The 17,610-nt window shown below is 40.6% G+C and overlaps 1 protein-coding gene across 1 annotated transcript; it reads left to right on the forward strand.

Annotated features, from left to right (window-relative positions):
* The first annotated feature begins 2,945 nt into the window (after positions 1–2,945).
* MINAR1 (membrane integral NOTCH2 associated receptor 1) lies at positions 2,946–12,097 on the forward strand. The gene is made up of 3 exons (XM_067556108.1): positions 2,946–5,243; positions 6,813–7,067; positions 11,900–12,097. Exons 1-3 carry the CDS (start codon positions 2,946–2,948, stop codon positions 12,095–12,097), a joined length of 2,751 nt encoding a protein of 916 aa, XP_067412209.1.
* Positions 12,098–17,610: the final 5,513 nt, after the last annotated feature.

The raw sequence follows: 17,610 nt of genomic DNA on the forward strand, positions 1-17,610 counted from the left end.
GGTCATTTGGATAGAGGAAACCCTGGGTACTATTCTAATAAAGTGCCAGCTTTGTGCTGTATAGTCCACCACAAAAAATCGTCCATCTCTACCCTGAATGCTTTACTCTAGTCAAGAGAGAATACACAGGATGCATTCAGAAGGCTAGAGGAGTAAATGGAGTGGGACTTTCAAGCAGCTTATTATTGGCAACTCACTGTTTGTATGCACTGGGAAGGAAATGAGCTTGTAGCAGGATCCAGCACAGAGACAAGGCAGTAGCATAACAGACCAGTAAGGAGGATATTCTGTGTATTTAAATGCAAAAATGCATATCCCCATGAGGGTTTGAGAGAAGCTATGAAGTATTTAAAGGGAAGGTTTTGCCTTTTCTGGCACTTTGTTTGTTGGTGGTGAAAATGGCAAATTACAAGTCTCTTGGCAGGACTGGCAGATCTGTAGTGTGGGCAAATTTGACTTTCAATACCAGGCACCCCTCCCCCCAGACCTCTGGAAGAGGAAGCTTTCCACTGGGATTACATTTTTCTTCCTCCTGAACGGTTACATTTGAAGTAAACTCTCCACATGTGGTGTGTTTCAGCTGGCATCTAGAATTGTTTGGAAAGCCTCTCTTTCTAATGGTGACGTGGCAGAGAAATAAGTCTTGATAAAGAGGTTGTGCCACAGAGTACATGCTAATGAAGAAAGGGTACGTCTACAGCCCAAGTGAAAGTGTAAGTGTAGCTTTAATCTAGCTAGCATGGGTAACAATGAAGATGTTGCAGTATGGACCTGAGCATCAGCCATCATGTCGAGTATGTACCTTGGGTCCGGAGGGTGGGGGGAGGACTTGTACTGCCATAGCTAGGCCATGGTGAAGCCTACACTGCCACTTTCTCACTACCGTTGTTTCCCACACCAGCTAACTGAAAGCTAGGACAGGTATGCCTACACGTGTTTCATTTGTGGTGTAGATGGACTCTTCAATGTTACTTTCAGCGCTCAGCACTGAGCAATAGACAATTTTTGCTCTCTTGCTGCCCAGCTCTTAAAAGCAAACTTACAAACTCTAGCAGCCTGGGAGAATCCCCATGGCGATTGCTCTCTGAAAGTAGGGACTGTGTTCAGTATGACTGCTGGCGTGTACTGCAGCTGCCCCATTTCTAGCATATAGGAGCCAACAGGAAGGTGCTTATTAAATCAACAAGCAAGTTGGAATGTAGACTTGATTCCTAAAGGCAATCTGGTGACTCTTCCTTTGGAAGATGCTGATGCAGCATTTGCTACGGATGCTGATACACATTGGCTTCTGACACCGACAGTGATTGCAAGCGTGTAACATCAGTTCAAGATGAAAGGCGAGAACATGCTGAAAAGGAATCCCATGTTCTAAAGCAGTACTCAGAAGTCCTGACGTGGCTGACTGGGAGATGACTTTCTTATAGATAATGGGGGGAAAATACCCCAAAGCTCACTTTTTAGCTTTTGATGCTTTGCCATTTGGGGTAGATACACGGCAGTTCATATAGGTAGGGAGGATAGTTTTAAGGATTAGACTAGAGAGGGGAGATACTACAGCACTTTGGGGAAGGATCAATATTTTTTCCATTCCTGTAAATAAGAATAATACAAAGATAGTGACCAAACATAGAAATTGCCAGATTGGATCAGACCCACCCATGGTCCATCTAGTCCAGTATGCTATCTCCAACAGTAGTCTGCACAAAATATTTAGAGGAAGGTGCAAGAAACGGAAGATTAGGCAGATGTGGAATAATCTACCCCCCATGAAGATCTCATCCTAATCCCTAATAGTTAGAAATTGGCTTACGACCTAAAAGCACAAGGTGTTATATCCCTTCCTACATGTCTGTTAGCTTTATCTACTGTAACTGTGGTTATTCTGGTTATCCATGTAAGTGTCCATTTCCTTTTCACCGTCCACCATTCCCCTGCCATTTATGGATGGTGAAAGGGGCTTCATTACCCATGTTTCTCTGGTAGTGTGTCACAGGAGAGGACATTCTCTGTCCTTGAAATAGCCCATTCTTCAAATCTAAGCTGATTGGCAGTCAGCCACATCTCATTTCCTGGATGGTTTTCAAGATCTAATGGGAATATATTTTTAAACTATTTCTTCCCCTTTCTAAAGTTATTTTGCATTTTATTCCTGAAACGAGCTTTACGTAGGCTTAGATGTGTGGTGGTTATTTTAAGTTCACAGTCCTTGAGATTCAAAGTTAGGAAAATCCATTTTTGCATAACATCAAAAGAGCTGGAAAAAATACACAATTCAACATCAGGAATTATTTTCTCAAGTAAACTGCTCCGCTAGCTCCTCCCAACAGATCAGAGCTGGTTTACCTGAGTCTTTCTGAGAGTCATTGGCAAATCACGTGTGGAAATGTGTGCTTCACATAAGGTGGTGGCTGGTCTTTGGTTTAAGAGTGAGGTGCTAGAATTATAGCCAAATGATCTGACACCTCTGTATCTTTCAACAGCCTCTTACAAATTCATAAGACATTTTGTAAAAGTCTATTAGCAAGTACGTTAGCTTTTATGTCCACAACTTTCTCATCTCTGTGTAGCTTGTGTTGCTATTTTAGGGATAGATTGTACAACTCATACTCATGTTGGTGACTGCTTGCACACATAAGCACACCCACTGACATCAATGAGATTCTTAGGGTGAAATCCTGGTCCCACTGACTTCAATGGCAAAACTCCCATTTACTTCAGTGGGGCCAGGATTTCATCCTCTGTGTAAATGCTCACCAATGTGAGGACAGGCTGCCCCAGTCTAGTCCTAAATTTGTATGGCTGGTTAGTCAAATTCTGTATGTGACTGAAAGAAAGTCCTGGATTCAATCACAGGTGACTTACCATCTTTTTTGTTTATTGTTTGTGCTGTAGAACTGGAATACAGCCTTCAGGCTAAGCAAGAAAACTTAACACACACATCAGACATGGAGACCAACCAGGAATCCTCGCTTTTCCTGGTGAAGATTCTGGAAGAGCTGGATACCAAGCAAAATTCTGTTTCTTATCAGGATCTCTGCAAGTCACTGTGTGCAAGGTTTGATTTGTCTCAGTTGGCCAAGCTCAGAAGTGTGCTCTTTTACACGGCTTGCCTGGATCCTAATTTCCCAGCGACTTTGTTCAAAGACAAAATGAGATGCACTGTAAACAATCAGCAATCAAAGAAAATCATGGTTGCGGCAGATATAGTAACGATATTCAACCTCATACAAATGAATGGGGGAGTGGCCAAGGAAAAACTCCCTGTTGCACGACAAAAAGTGAGGAAGAAAGAATCAGTTGAGTCCTGCAGGTCTGACACGGAAATATGCAATGTGGTGGACTGTGTGCCTAATTGCGAGTTGAGAGACAGAGAGTTTAACAGGGGCTATTCAGTTAGAAGGTCTTCCAAATGCAGGAAGGTGGATTGTAAAGACTGTCAACAATTTGTACCTGCTTCGGAACCTAACTTTTTACTTGGAGTTAATAAGGACATGAAAGGCCGAGCTGCCTCGCTGGATAGGCTGCAGGCACTAGCAGCCTATTCCATTGTTAACTCTCCACCCTGTGAAATGCAGAGCACATACTTCCCAATGAACATTGACACTGAGTCAATCTCGGACCAGGACTCATTGCCTATCAGTGCAGCTATCAAAGAAACGTTTATTTCGAACGATGAGCCGTTTGTAATGCAGTCGTGTGTACAGAAAAGAAACATATTCAAGGAAGATTTTCATAATCTTATAACAATCTCTCCCAACTTAATGCCGCCCAATAAAAAGCCAGAAGATGGACGTGGAGAGTCACAGAACAGGAAAGAAACTTCCAAACAGGCTTTCTTCAACCACAGTTTTGAAATGCCATACAGCAGCCAGTATTTGAACCCAGTTTATTCTCCTACTCCAGACAAAAGACGAGTAAAACACGAAAGCTTAGATGATCTCCAAGCTTCTACATACTTTGGCCCAACCACTGTACTTGGGTCCCAAGATACAAAAAGATGGGCAGGAAAACCAAGTAAACAAACTGCATGGCCAGCCAAAAGCTGGAGTTTAAACACAGAGGAGGTACCTGATTTTGAAAGATCCTTTTTCAATAGGAAGCAATCTGAAGAGAAGCCACGATATCAGAGTTCAAACAATCAGTCACCAAGCTTTCCTGCAGCAGACAGGCACCAATCCTATCTAAATCCCAAGGAACAAACACCAATCATTCAGGCTAACTATGCCGTGAAACAAAATGGACACAAACCCAAGGAAATTCCCTCTATTGTAGACATGGAGAAACATGAGCCAATCAAAAAGTTTAGGGATAAAAGCATTAACTGCACTTCTGTTCAGATGCTAAGCATTGACAAAACCACCAGCGTTGGGACACAGACAGAGCAGCCAGGGTTGGAACACAAAAAATGTAAGGAGTTGTGTATGCTAAGCCAAGCCAAGTATGGAGAGAGGCATTCTCTAAAGCAATTGGATGACGACTCTGAAATTGTGAGTGATGATATCAGTGACATTTTTCGGTTTCTGGATGACATGAGCATCTGTGAATCTACAGGAGTTATGCAGTCCTCCTGTTATAACAGCACTGGGTCACTGTCTCAGGTACGCAAATCTGACTGCGAAAGCTCACCTGAGCACAATTTAACGAAAATAACCAATGGGAATTCTAGTAACAAGCAAGATAAAGTGGTCCGGTCAGATATCAACAATACAGAGGACGAACTAAAAACTAGTGTCTGCAAGTTAGTTCTGCGGATTGGTGAAATAGAAAAGAAACTAGAGTCTCTGTCAGGAGTCAGGGAAGAAATCTCCCAAGTCCTGGGAAAACTAAACAAATTGGATCAGAAAATTCAACAGCCAGAGAAGGTCAATGTACAAATAGATCTTAATTCCCTGACGAGTGAGGTTCAGTCAGATGAGAGCACCTCTCCACGGATATTTCAGTGTCATAACGCTTCTCACGGAGGCAAGTTGGAGAATAACCCTGACTGGTGCTGTTCTGATGCCAGCGGAAGTAATAGCGAAAGTCTTCGGGTAAAAGCTTTAAAAAAAAGTTTATTTACCAGGAGGTCCTCACGGTCACTGACTGAGGAGAACAGCGCCACTGAATCCAAAATAGCAAGTATTTCCAACTCTCCTCGAGACTGGAGAGCTATCACATATACCAACCAGGTTGGCATGACAGAAGAGGAGATGAAAGACAGAGGCGGAATTGAAAATAAGGACTGGCACAGGAAATCCAAAGAGGTAATTTATATTTAAACTCACATACTAAACATTTTTTTAAATAACCAATCTAACGATGACTGTCTTTTGTGCTATATAAAGTTTCAGTGCTTGATAATACCCTTTCTACTGTATTATGCCAGTCTTTATAGTTATCATAATTGAATGATTTCTTACCTATACTTCCTTGGCAACAGCACAGCAGGAAATGGTCAAGCTGCTCTTTAGAAAGGGACAGATTTGAGTGACAGCTTCAGGAGAGAATGTCATTCATCTCATGATCAGTGGTGGTATAAGGACACAGAATAATTCAATTAGTGAAAAGAGCATAAGGAGAATGGTGACAGTCTAAAACACTCGGGTTTTTTTAAAGGGATATACTAAAAAGTTCATTTTGATATCGTCTATCAAAAATTATATAGTTAAAAGATAACCAGAAAAAGATGCAACTTGCTGTGACTCTCCCAAGAAAGAATCCTAGAATGTGGACACTATGATGCAAACCGTGATTGCGTTTCCTTTTTCCTCTGACTTTCATATCATGTAACATGTATTTTAAGCCTCCATTGCCTAGACTGCAACATTGCTGCAGTTTCCTTTCAGTTACCCAGGCGGACTCTGTTCCTTCCTCCCTACAACTAACCACTCCCACCTTTGGAAATTCTATCACTTGCTCAGCAGCCCATCTGCGGGACTGTGATTGCTGCTCAGTTTAAATCTTGGCTCCTCTAACGGGCAATTTGTATTTCACAGAGATTACAGCCCAATAGACAAGGCTGCTGGATCTTGCAGAATTTCTTCAGAAGTCAGGAACACATTGCAGGGTGTGCTGTGGCCTGCGAAGCAAGAGATATTGGAGAGAATGGGGGGCCAGAGACTTACTTGGGAGAAGGGAGAACCAGGGGTTTAGTGGACATGTGTGTGCAATAAGGGAGAAGAAGCCAAAGTTTTATTGGAAGGTTGTAGAGACATAATGGGGAGGGACCCTCAGTAATTTGAAGCATTCCAACTTTCATAGGTTTGTCTGAGCCAGTGTGAACCTCTGGATCTTTAGAAGTTCCCTTGTCACTAATTAGAATGTGTTCAAATTAACATATCTAACACTGGAGCAGCACTGTGGAAAGTATGATATAAGGGTGACACTTCTGGGATAGAAAGTATGGTTCCCCTTCCAGTCAGTATCACGTCAGCGAGTAGCATTCCCTCAATAAGTGTGGGTCTTCAGACAGCCCTCTAGGCCCAAGGCTTTCCAGACTTTCCAAACCAGCTTGTCTTCTCTACAGCAAAAGCATTGCAGAGAAATTTCTCTCACCCGTGAACAGTACTAGGACCACATTTTACCTCTAATTTTGTGCCCACAATAGTGTGAATGCAGGTCTATGCCTGTAAAATCACACTCACACCTATTGGGGAGAGCAAGGGTGGAGACCGGATTAAGGCCAGCTGTAAACTGGGCTCTAGTTTGTGATTTTGTTATCATGGCTTAGACAGTCTCGAGCTGTAGAGGTGAAAAGTATCTCTCTCCCCTCTCATATTTAACCCCCTCAGAGTCCTCTTTCTTCTCTGAAATTCTTTTGAACCTTGTTGCAGGCAGACAGGCAGTATGAAATCCCACAGCCACATAGACTCTCTAAACAACCAAAAGATGCTTTCTTGATTGAACAAGTCTTTAGTCCTCATCCCTACCCTGCATCACTCAAGTCACATATGAAAAGCAACCCACTCTACACAGACATGAGGTTGACAGAACTGGCTGAAGTTAAACGTGCCCAGCCATCATGGACCATAGAAGAGTATACCAGGAACTCAGGAGAGAAAGGCAAGCTTGCATCTTTGGATCTACAAGTGAGTCCTGTTTGTTTCATTTTAGTGACACGGCTTATGATGGATGTTTACTAGAATGTTTATTTGATGGGGGATTTGGATAGCTCAGGAAGCTGAGCCTTCAACTTTTAGGTTGCTGGCGCAAGCTCCATCCCAGGTCACTAGTGAAGAAGAACAACTGTTAACATTCAATCACTCTTCTGTGACCTTTAAAATAGTTAGCAGTCTCAGTTCATTTCCCGGCAGACAGGTGTCTATGAAACCACCACCACAGTTGCAACCTTGTTGGAAATCTCATAAGAGGGGCTAAGGAATAAACAAACTGAGCCTTTATCCCCTAAATGGTGGCTATTCTAGGTCAGTTTTGATGTGCATTAGTAAGGTGTGGTGGGGCAGAGAAGCTGGAGCTGCTGCTGCTTCTACTGTACTTATTCTGTGCATATTGTACCCAGAGAACGTAGGGCTGTCAATCTAGCCCTTTTCAGAAGCATGAAATTCACTAAAAATAATTAAGGAAGACATGTTTAAAACTCTTTTTAATTGAACATTGTTGTTCTAGCTTCTGAAGTGAGTATGAAAACACTAGTTCCATGAAGAATTGCTTTCTAGATCTTGCTAGAGAACTACCAGCATAAACTTTGGACCTGTGTACAAGCAACAAACACAGCAGGGTGAATTATTAAAGGACACGGGTCCAAAATCATGAATCCAAACATCCTCAGACCCTGAGGTGTTTGAAATCTGAACCTGCATGGCAAATGGTCCCTACTTCATAGCAGACTGAACCAAAACTACAGAACTGACACTTCCCAGACTTTGGAATATTCTAAATCTGGATCCAAATTTTGATCCCATCTCTAGTTAAAAAGGACGGAAATGTACAGTAGCAGGAAAATATTTGACCACTAATTTAACAGAGAAATGTATAAAATACCATGCTAAGGCACTCACATGGAGACTGTGACATTTGGTGACAAAACACAAGGCAAACTGTTTAATGAAATCCAAGCTTATTTCTCCTGTGCATAGAATGCGGGATAAGCATTGTTAAGACCAAATTTTGGATTGTTTTGCCATATAGAGCACTGCAGGGCTAAGAGTGCCATCAGCATCACTTCATGTACCTTACATAATCTCATATCAAGAGTCAGACAGCTCTAATTGGAGAATAACAGCTGTGGGGAGCTGGTTGTGTTTCCCTCATCTTCGGCTGCCTGGCCTCTGTGGAATTTAAAGCAGCAAGGGGCCACTAGATTTCCACCACTGGCATAATAGACCTTACACCACTAGAGGAGCAGGCATAGTGGCACTCCTCAACACCACACTACCACCCCTAGAATGTCTCTGAGTCTGACATGAGCCCTCCTCCCACTGTGCTGGGAAGGGAGGGGCCGTGTCAGCTAGCACAGGACCTGACTCTGCCATGAGTTTTCTCTATGCAAAGAGAGTTCTCCACCAGCTGTCTCTGACCCTTTTAGGGCTACTTTGTGGCACATAAGTGGCACAATGTGATCTCAGCAGACCAGAGCAACCAGTCAGTATTTTGATGGTCATGTGTATTTTGTATTTACATGACGCAATAGCAACAACTTGCTCCTCTGCCTACAAAGAACTGTCAGATTACTACGTCTGCTCTGCAAAGCCCATGTCTAGACCTATAATGAAGCTTACTGACAAACTTAAGGAAATAGACACACACTGATGTGTGTTTTCTTCCCAGCCACTGAGTTTATTAGAACTGAATGTAAATACATTATGTTTTAATGAACATTCTTATGACTGGCAATGAAATGGAAAAAGAGCTGATTAACAGTAATGAGCTTTTTTTTACTAATGCTTCTTCTTCTTGAGGTCAGTAATAGGTCAATATCAAGGTTGGTAGGTCCAAAATTAGTTGCCTTGAAAGTACAGCACAGTTTTGTTTTAATTTAACATGCCTAAATCTGTCAGTCCTCTTCCCTCTATAAAATGAAGGTTTCAGGATTTTCTGGGTGAATATTCTCAACTGGGTGACCCACTCACAAGACTGTTTTCAAACTGCAGTGGGGACATATGTATATCTCATATGACATATGTGGGGCATACATGAGATCCCACTGCTCTCCTGTTCTTATGATGAGCCACGGTACAGAAATGTACAAGAATCCTACTCTCTGAAGCCTTTGAAGAACAAGTCACATTTATTTTTCAATATCCTATGTGTTCAGAAGAATGGAATCAGTAGGCGGAGCAGAGAAACAGTACACATGTGCAATGACACAAAGCCAAACTATGCCGATAGTCTGATTTTTGGCTCAGTGGCATTGCCAGACAGATCTCCGTTAAACAATGTTAACTGTTACTTGATTTTAATTGTCTAATTGTCGCTATAATAGCTGTAAAATCACTTTTCCCACAGACCAAAGTAACTCTGCGCATAAAGTAAACGGAAGAAGCAAGTTTCCAGACGGCAGCTACAATACCTGAATTAGCCAACGAAGGGCTTGATCCAAAGTCCACTGAAGTCAATAGGAGTCTTTCTGTTGAGCTGAATGAGCTGTGGATCAGGCCTGTAATGGACTACAAAGCCTGATGTAGCTAGAGCATGATAATCTCACTCAAAATGTTACATTTGGAAAATGCATTTAGTTATTTATTTACCAACAAAAAAGGCCTTTTTTCAAAACCTAAAACTTTTGTAAAAAGTTCAAAATGTTCAATTTTTTTCATCAAAACAAAAAATGTTTAAAATTTCCAATTTTGAAACTTGTTTTGTTTTCCCCCTTCCTGCCTCCCCCCCCCCCCCCCCTTTTCCCTTTATTCCTTTCTGCTGTTGAGTGTTATAGGAATGCCTAGGGCTTTTCTCACTTTTTCCTTTAGCCGTTTTGTAACTTTTCAAAACTTCCTCAACTTTGGAAAAGTTACCGAGTAGCAAAAAAAAAAAAAATGACAAAGTAGGTGACCCTTCCCACCCCCCATCCATCAAGAAACCTGGGCATTATTCATTTTATTCTACTTACTAATAAAAAGGAAAAAGGGGAGGAAGGGGAAAAAAAGAAAATGCAGATTTGTTCATAGTATATAAAAAGAATTCTAACACTGGTCCATTTTGAGCCCTACAAATAGAAACAACTCTGGAATTTTGCAAATTTGCACAAAATTGTTTTCTGTTTTTCAGCCAACTCTAGTTCTCACCTTTTCATTTAACCATATTACATTTAGAAGAAACTGAGGGTATGTCTACACTGCAACGAGACACCCATGCCAGTTGACTTGGGCTCTCAGGGCTCAGACTGCAGGGCTTTTTCGTTGCAAGTGTAGACTTCCAGGCTTGGGGTGGAGCCCAGACTGTAGGACCCTGTGAGGTCAGGGGGTCCCAGAGCCCAGGCTCCAGCCCAAGCCTGGAAGTCCTGCTTTGCAGTGCAACAGCCTTGCAGCCCAAGCTCTGTGAGTCTGAGTCTGCTGGCATGGATGTCTTACTGCAGGGTAGATATAGCCTGAATGGTTCAATGGCAAAGTCTATTAGTTCGTAAATGTACTATTAGAGTAGTGTTAAACATAATGGAAATCAACCATTGAAACATTAGCAATGAACACCGCATATTACTGCCAGTGAAACGTACAGATTGTGTCCTAAGGATCAAATACTGGCGCACAGAAAGGCATCCATGCACGCTGACGGTGCGATTCTGAATGTGAAGGTCTGATACATGGAAGTAGAACGTATGCCGCATGCCAACTTCCCCTCCTCCTCTCATCACCAAGCATGGGGAAATTCTGAATGCGCAACAATATAGTTGTGTGTCTACAAGATTTTGGGGGATGCAGCTGGGCAGAAAAGGAAGAATCTGGGGAGTAGCCACTCTGCCCTGCGTGATCACTTTGAAAATCCAGGCTACTTGTTTCAAATTTCTCCTGACAGTTGCTGATTGCAGTATTATATGTTCAGACTTTGCAAAGGCAAAGCAATGTGTATCTGTGAACTGGAGGGCTAATGGCAGCATGGCCACTAAGCCAGATGTACTATCACTGTGGAGGGGAGGGGCTTGAAAATCACATGCCAGGGGCTTGCCTTCTGTGGAGATGCCCTGAGTTGTCCTAGGGGGATGGCTGGAATTTGCCATGGGTCCGAAGGTTTGCATGATTGATAGCCCAGCCCTAGACATTACTGTATTCTGGGGTTTCTGTGGTAATTTTTCTCTTGGTTTGGTACATCCTGTGGGTTTCTTTGTGTAAAGGGGATCATTTGGTTTTAAAGGACAAGAGAAAAATGTGAGATCTTAACATCCATATGTGGTACAGTATGATGGCTGTGTCTTTCTAAAATAAACAAACACACAAAATGCCCTACAGTACTTGGACCATTATGTACAATACACTATTCACCGTTAGAGAATAGCCATACAATAAATTGCACAAGGAAGATCATGAGACCTCTTCTGTCATGTAGGTCAACGCAACAAGGTTAGGTTTATCTCTGTAAAACTGAGCTTATGAGCATGTTAAGAAAAGTAGGTTTTAATAATCTCACAAATGGCAATGGACTCATTACCACCTCCATTATTATTAAATGGATTAAAAAGGTTTTACCTACACCCAACAAAGTTTCCAGGAACCCAGTAGTCCACAAGAGACTTTGGAGCAGAATTACTCCGCCACAGGGTGTTGTTTGACTTGGCAATATGTTGTCATCTGTTTGAATGAGTTCATGGAATTGGGAGAGGGAAAGATTGTGACAAAGGCACATGAGACACCAGCATTAACCTGACTTTATCTCTACAGCAGACACAAAACCAACTTTGGAAAGCTTCTGTCCCGCCTGAATTATTTTGATGTAGTCCAGAGAATTAATTTTTTTTCCTTTTGATTTTTAGACTCAAGAATCTTTAAATCCAAACAACTTAGAATACTGGATGGAAGACATTTATACTCCAGGCTATGATTCCTTATTAAAACGCAAAGAAGCTGAGTTCAGAAGAGCAAAGGTCTGCAAGATAGCTGCCCTGATTGCAGCTGCAGCTTGTACAGTTATCCTGGTCATTGTAGTTCCCATTTGTACTATGAAATCATGAATCCGTGGACAGCCATGTGAATTCCAACTGTGTATATAAATTCCAGATATCTCATTCTGTATTTTAAACACCTTGTGGCAAAATTGTAACAATTTGCTGGGGAAGAATGTGCTGAGATATCCTGGTGAACAGTGTAAATGACAAAGATACATTTTTGAAGAGTATTCTTTTAAATAACAAAACACCTGGCTGAGTTATGGTAACTCGGTTCAATTTTTATGCATTTTTAGAAGTGTGATTCTCCCCCCGCACCCAAAAAAAAAAGAATCAATAAACCATTTTACAAGATTAGAAACTGATGAGAATTCACGCAAAAGAGGAAGGTTGTCTGAGCCATGTGGCATTTAATGAAGATATGGATACTTGGCAGTTGCACTGTATCAAGGGGAATGTTCTATATGCATTTCATTGGGGAGCCAAGGGAAATATTAAGGCTCTCTATAATGTGAAAAAATATGAATGTATTTTATTTGTTTTGTAGTATTTATGTATTCCTTGATCATTTGATTGAAAGCAGATTGTGTGGTCATGAAAGGAGTTCATTCCTATGTTCAGATTCAATGAGGGCTCTTTATTTCTGGTCTTGCCCTGAGACTCATTTTATTATCACTGAGTACTTAGGTGTAGCGCCATGTGCTGCAGACCAAAAAGATTATGTTTTAAAGCAATCAACAGGCGTTTCAGTGGCTTACATTGGAATAACATTTGCGAAGAGCTGGCAAATGCTCCCTGCCAAAAGGATATTCTTTACCTCCACCGACGGTGAAAATGTCTTGATTTCACTCCTTCCAGCCAACTGAACTGGCAAATCCAAGTGACACCCATTGCTCTGTTACAGTTCTTGCGAATGTAATCTGAACAGTTATAATTTTGTCACAAGTCTTTGTGCCTTTTAGAATGTAGATTAATAGAATTGTTTAATTTTGATTTTTTTAAATCCATGACATAAGTCACAGCATAGTAGGTAACCAAGGTAGGTTATTTTCAGCAACTCTTCTTTACAGTTTTGAGTGCTTATCGAATAGCAGGCTACTGAGCACTTATATTAAGGGCACAGTTTTTCAGCACTAGTGGAAACTTGCTATTAATGCAATACATTCTATGTAGGGGTTATTTAGCTTCAGTATTGATAATGAACTTAAAGAATAACATTGTGGCTCTGTTCTACAGCAAGCAATCTACTCGGTCAGCATGTCCTGCCAGAAACATAGTGCTTTAGCCTGAATCTGGGCTACAGGTTAACAGAAGATTCAGATTATGATAGAAGTAGCCTATATCACCTATTTACCATGCCTAAGGAAAACAAATATCTGTACAATATTTCTCTTGAGTCAAATAGGAATAAATATAAGTTTTAAAAGTTCTTTTCAGGAAATAACATGATCCTGCCATTCCTATTAAAAAAGAAAAGACACTTTTCCTAATGAACATCCATAAATAGGATAATTTGATTTATTTAGAAGCAGTCCCCAAACTGGTTACACAGGTGTGCACTCACACACTGCTCACCTTTGGTAGCTGAAAAAAGTAAAGGAAAAGGTGAGTAGGAGGAAAAGCATATGTGACTATTTTAAATTTGCATCGGTTCTTCTTCCTTGTTGGAGAACTGTTCATGCACTATATTTTATTTATGGATAGGAGACAGCTGCCATCCTTGATCTTTCAGCAAAAAAAAAAACCCCAACTAACTTCTTATATATGCTTGGATGTCCCTAATCTTAATCTTAATCTTGGACAGTGTGGTAACAGAGGGCTGCATTTTTCATTGGGTAGTTTCTAGACTTTAGAGATTCGTATTAATAAAAGTGATAATTTAGAAACCACAGCATTTGTAACAGCCTATTCCTGTTTTCAGGTGATGTCAGAAACCCTTTGGATTTCACTTTAGGGTTCATGATACCAGACAGAAGAACAGTCTAGATATACTGTATATAGTGTCTACCCTGTGTCAGCCAAATCCTGTGGCAAAATTCCTATTGACTTCAATGGGTCCAATATTTAGCAGTGTGAATGTATGTACACCCTAATGGATATGCAGCCTTGTATAACAAGACTTGTTCTATCAAAGGGCATCTGAATCTTTTAGCCTCAAAACCCAAGTAAATCAGTTGAAATAAACTTTTTGGTTGCATCCTTGTCATTTTTTTTAAATAACATGTTTAAATACAGAAGGGCCTGATGAAAAATTTATGAGAAATTCGATCCTTCTTAAATCAGAGGGGTGAATTTGGGTGGCTCTTGCACTGGTGCATAAGCTGGCGTGGGGAAGAGATGCAGGCACACCTATGCAGGGGCCACCCGAAACCTGAGGTAAATGCTCAGTGCAAGCACTGGGCGAGTCATAGCACAGGTGGCACCAACCATGTCGAAGGAGTAATGGAGTGGTATCGTGGCCCTACCCTGCTGATCCCAGACTGGCACTAGGGGAGCTCCTGAAGGTGAACCCAAGCCCTGATTCAGCAAGGTACTTAAGCACATACCTAACTTTAAGCATGTGATAGTCTCATTGGCTTCAGTTGGATTAATCGCATGCTTAGACTCAGGACCTCAAGTCCCAGAAACAATGGGCCTGATCGTTATCTCACACATGCTGCTGAAAATCAGGATTAACTCCACTGCAGTCAGTGAAGTTGTACGGGAGCAAAAGCAGACCAATTCTTCCTGCCTTTGGGCTCCATAGGAAAAATGCCTCTGGAAACTGCTGCAGGTACAATGCCCTCCCTCCCCATCCCCTGCTTCCCCCCTAGCATGGCTAACAGCTCAGCTTCATCTTAAAATTCCAAAGCACGTCACCAGTATTTACTAGCACTGTTACAAATCTGGCTAAGAGCTATTGTCTTAAAATAGTTAACATAATGCAATGAGCACGGGCAGGTTTTATCCAGTTTATGATTCTGCAAGTACAGCAATTCATGGAAGGCGGATCCATACAATCCTACATAGAGAATATACATTAGGTGAAATTTTGACCATACGTGCAAAAATATTGTGGTCAATCTTGTGAATCAGTTACCACACTAGTATATATTGTATACTATATGATAGACTTTTGTATACAAAAATTAAAAATATAGGTACATTGTAATCCTTGGTGTAATTGAATAAAGTGTACTAGACAGTGTTACTCAATTAAAATAATGATGAGAATATTGAGCTGTTTTTCGTATTTATGCCTTATAAATAACATTGTTATATACATTATAAAACGAGACTGCAAGTAACAAAAGAAATTACATTCAGGGGGATAATCCTACTCCCTTTACTCATGCAGAAGAGTCTCTCTGAAGTCATCTAGGTTACTCATGTGAGTAAGGAGAGAGAGCAGGATCTGCCTCTGAATAAGTTTATAAAGGTTTTTTTTTAAAATGGGGCATTGATTAATGGAACATGTAACAAATGATTTTCTTTTATAAAATTATTGTACAATGTTGCCTTTTGGTTCATTTAAATAGAACACAAAATAAATGTGAGAATTACAAGTGTCCTAAGTCTTAATGAAATATATAAATAATATTTTATCACTATGTCATTTTTCCTTTTTTCCCCAGGGATATCAAGATGCTGCCATGGTGTGAATGACTCAGTATAAGATAACTAAACATTCTATATAGTTTTTGGCAGTATTTTTAATGGATTTCTCACTTGTGAAATAATAAGATGGCAAAAGATGATGAAAAATTAATTAAAAATAATAACTCCTTTGCATTAAATTCCCAGGATTTATGAGAGATTACCTCTCTGACTCTAATAATATTTCATGTTATAGGTTATTTCATGACTGAGTTATGCCAGATCATCAATTTTAACAGGGTCATAATTAATATTTTGGTATCTATTCCCCACTTACATTTATGCAGACATTGTCTGTTATAAGTATTAATGTGAATCTGCAGCATACAAGTGCTCACATATCAGTACCTGAAGAACTCTGTATAAGCTCAAAAGCTTCTCTCTCTCACCAAAAGAAGTTTGTTCAATAAAAAAAATATGACCTCTCCCATCTCGTCCTTCTAATGTCCTGGGACCAACAAAGCGACGACTCTGCATACACATATGCGCAAGCAGATTGTTTAGGATCTCTATATGGATTTAATTCATTGCTTCTGGACTTGTTAATAAAACCTGGAAGTTTAAGATTACCTGGTTTTAAAGAGATAAAAGATAATACTGCACTATCTTGATGATTTGCTAGAACCAGAGATTGTGGAGAGGAGCTTCAAAAATACCTGACAAAATTGAAATTAAAACATAAGATCTTGGCTGCCTCCTCCTTTGAAGGCTTATTTCCAAATTAGCTTAGCTGGTAGCAGCAGGGCTTCCAGAAAAACTCTTTGGAGATCCATTACAATGAAAAGGAAAAAACATTTTCTTACAAATCCAGTGCTGGATGGAGTTTACTGGTCTGGTGGAATGTATTCATTTCAATTTCCATCTTTGCAACTCATTCAGGGCCTAATTTTGCAGATGCTGAGAACACTCAACTTCCAAGGAAGTTACAGAGTGGAGAGTGTACAGTATCTTGAAGATGGTGCTTGGCACCCTGGAGAATCAGGGATGAAATACATTACTTCAACACTAGAAGAAATAAATTGTATCATTTCACCTATTCTAGTGTGGCAGTTTGTGCGCCTTCCTTCCAGTGATTGCATGCAACCTGAAGGGCAGCAGAACTGGCAAGGGGGAGAGAATGGGAGTGCAAGATGTGGAAAGTCCCATGTTGTCTCTGTATAACCTGTGCAGGCCACGAAGTCGTACAGCATTGGCTGCATCCACTATTTCCAAAAAATCATGAGATTGACTTGAAAATCATCATACTTTTATAAACTAACTTGAGAATAATTTTATTTGTTTTTTAGCCTTTACGGTGAACCCAGGTCATGTTTTCAGGTTTTTCTCTATAACCACAAGGGCTAAAACTTTATTAAAAAAAATAAAAATAAAAAATTAAAGTTGAGATTCTCACACAATCATGTGAATCCAGGGGCTGGGGTTTAAGAGATACACCAAATATCACAAGACTCATGATAAAAATCACAAACATTGGCAACACTGAGGGGGGCCTACACTGATTTAAATCCCCATTCAGAGGACATTATAATAGGGAGACTATTACAGCTATCAGGTTTTAGTAGTGTCTGCAGAGTAGCACCACTGATTCTCACGTACTGTGGGGGAAGATGCCACCTGCAGCAGTGCATCTCTGCCAAGAACATGATCCTATGGATTTTGTACTCCTTTGAATGTATTGTTCATAGAAATCAATTGTACTATTGAATGAACGCACACTTTATTTCAGATATAAAGGAATATTCAGAAAAAATATAACTCACAAAAGAGTCACAAGCAAAGTAATGAATCTTAGGGCCAGATCCTGCCCTTTCATGTGCTCATGTGACTCCATCCCATTTTTTTTACGCATCAAAGGACAAAATTTAGCCCACAGCCTGCTGAATTGTCCACCATATGTTCCTGTATAAAGTAAAGGTCAGTTTCATCAGTGTATGCTTTAAAAA

Source organism: Emydura macquarii, unplaced genomic scaffold (assembly GCF_026122565.2).
Source record: "Emydura macquarii macquarii isolate MOO-44397 ecotype Brisbane River unplaced genomic scaffold, CSIRO-AGI_Emac_v2 contig_1644, whole genome shotgun sequence".
NCBI classification, from domain to species: Eukaryota; Metazoa; Chordata; order Testudines; family Chelidae; genus Emydura; species Emydura macquarii.

Bases quoted from the DNA above. Each gene is read 5' to 3' on its own strand.
- MINAR1 (XM_067556108.1), top strand. From the start codon at position 2,946: ATGGAGACCAACCAGGAATCCTCGCTTTTCCTGGTGAAGATTCTGGAA. The intron at 5,244-6,812 runs GTAATTTATATT...ACCTTGTTGCAG, and splicing joins GGCACAGGAAATCCAAAGAG to GCAGACAGGCAGTATGAAAT. The intron at 7,068-11,899 runs GTGAGTCCTGTT...TTTGATTTTTAG, and splicing joins TTGCATCTTTGGATCTACAA to ACTCAAGAATCTTTAAATCC.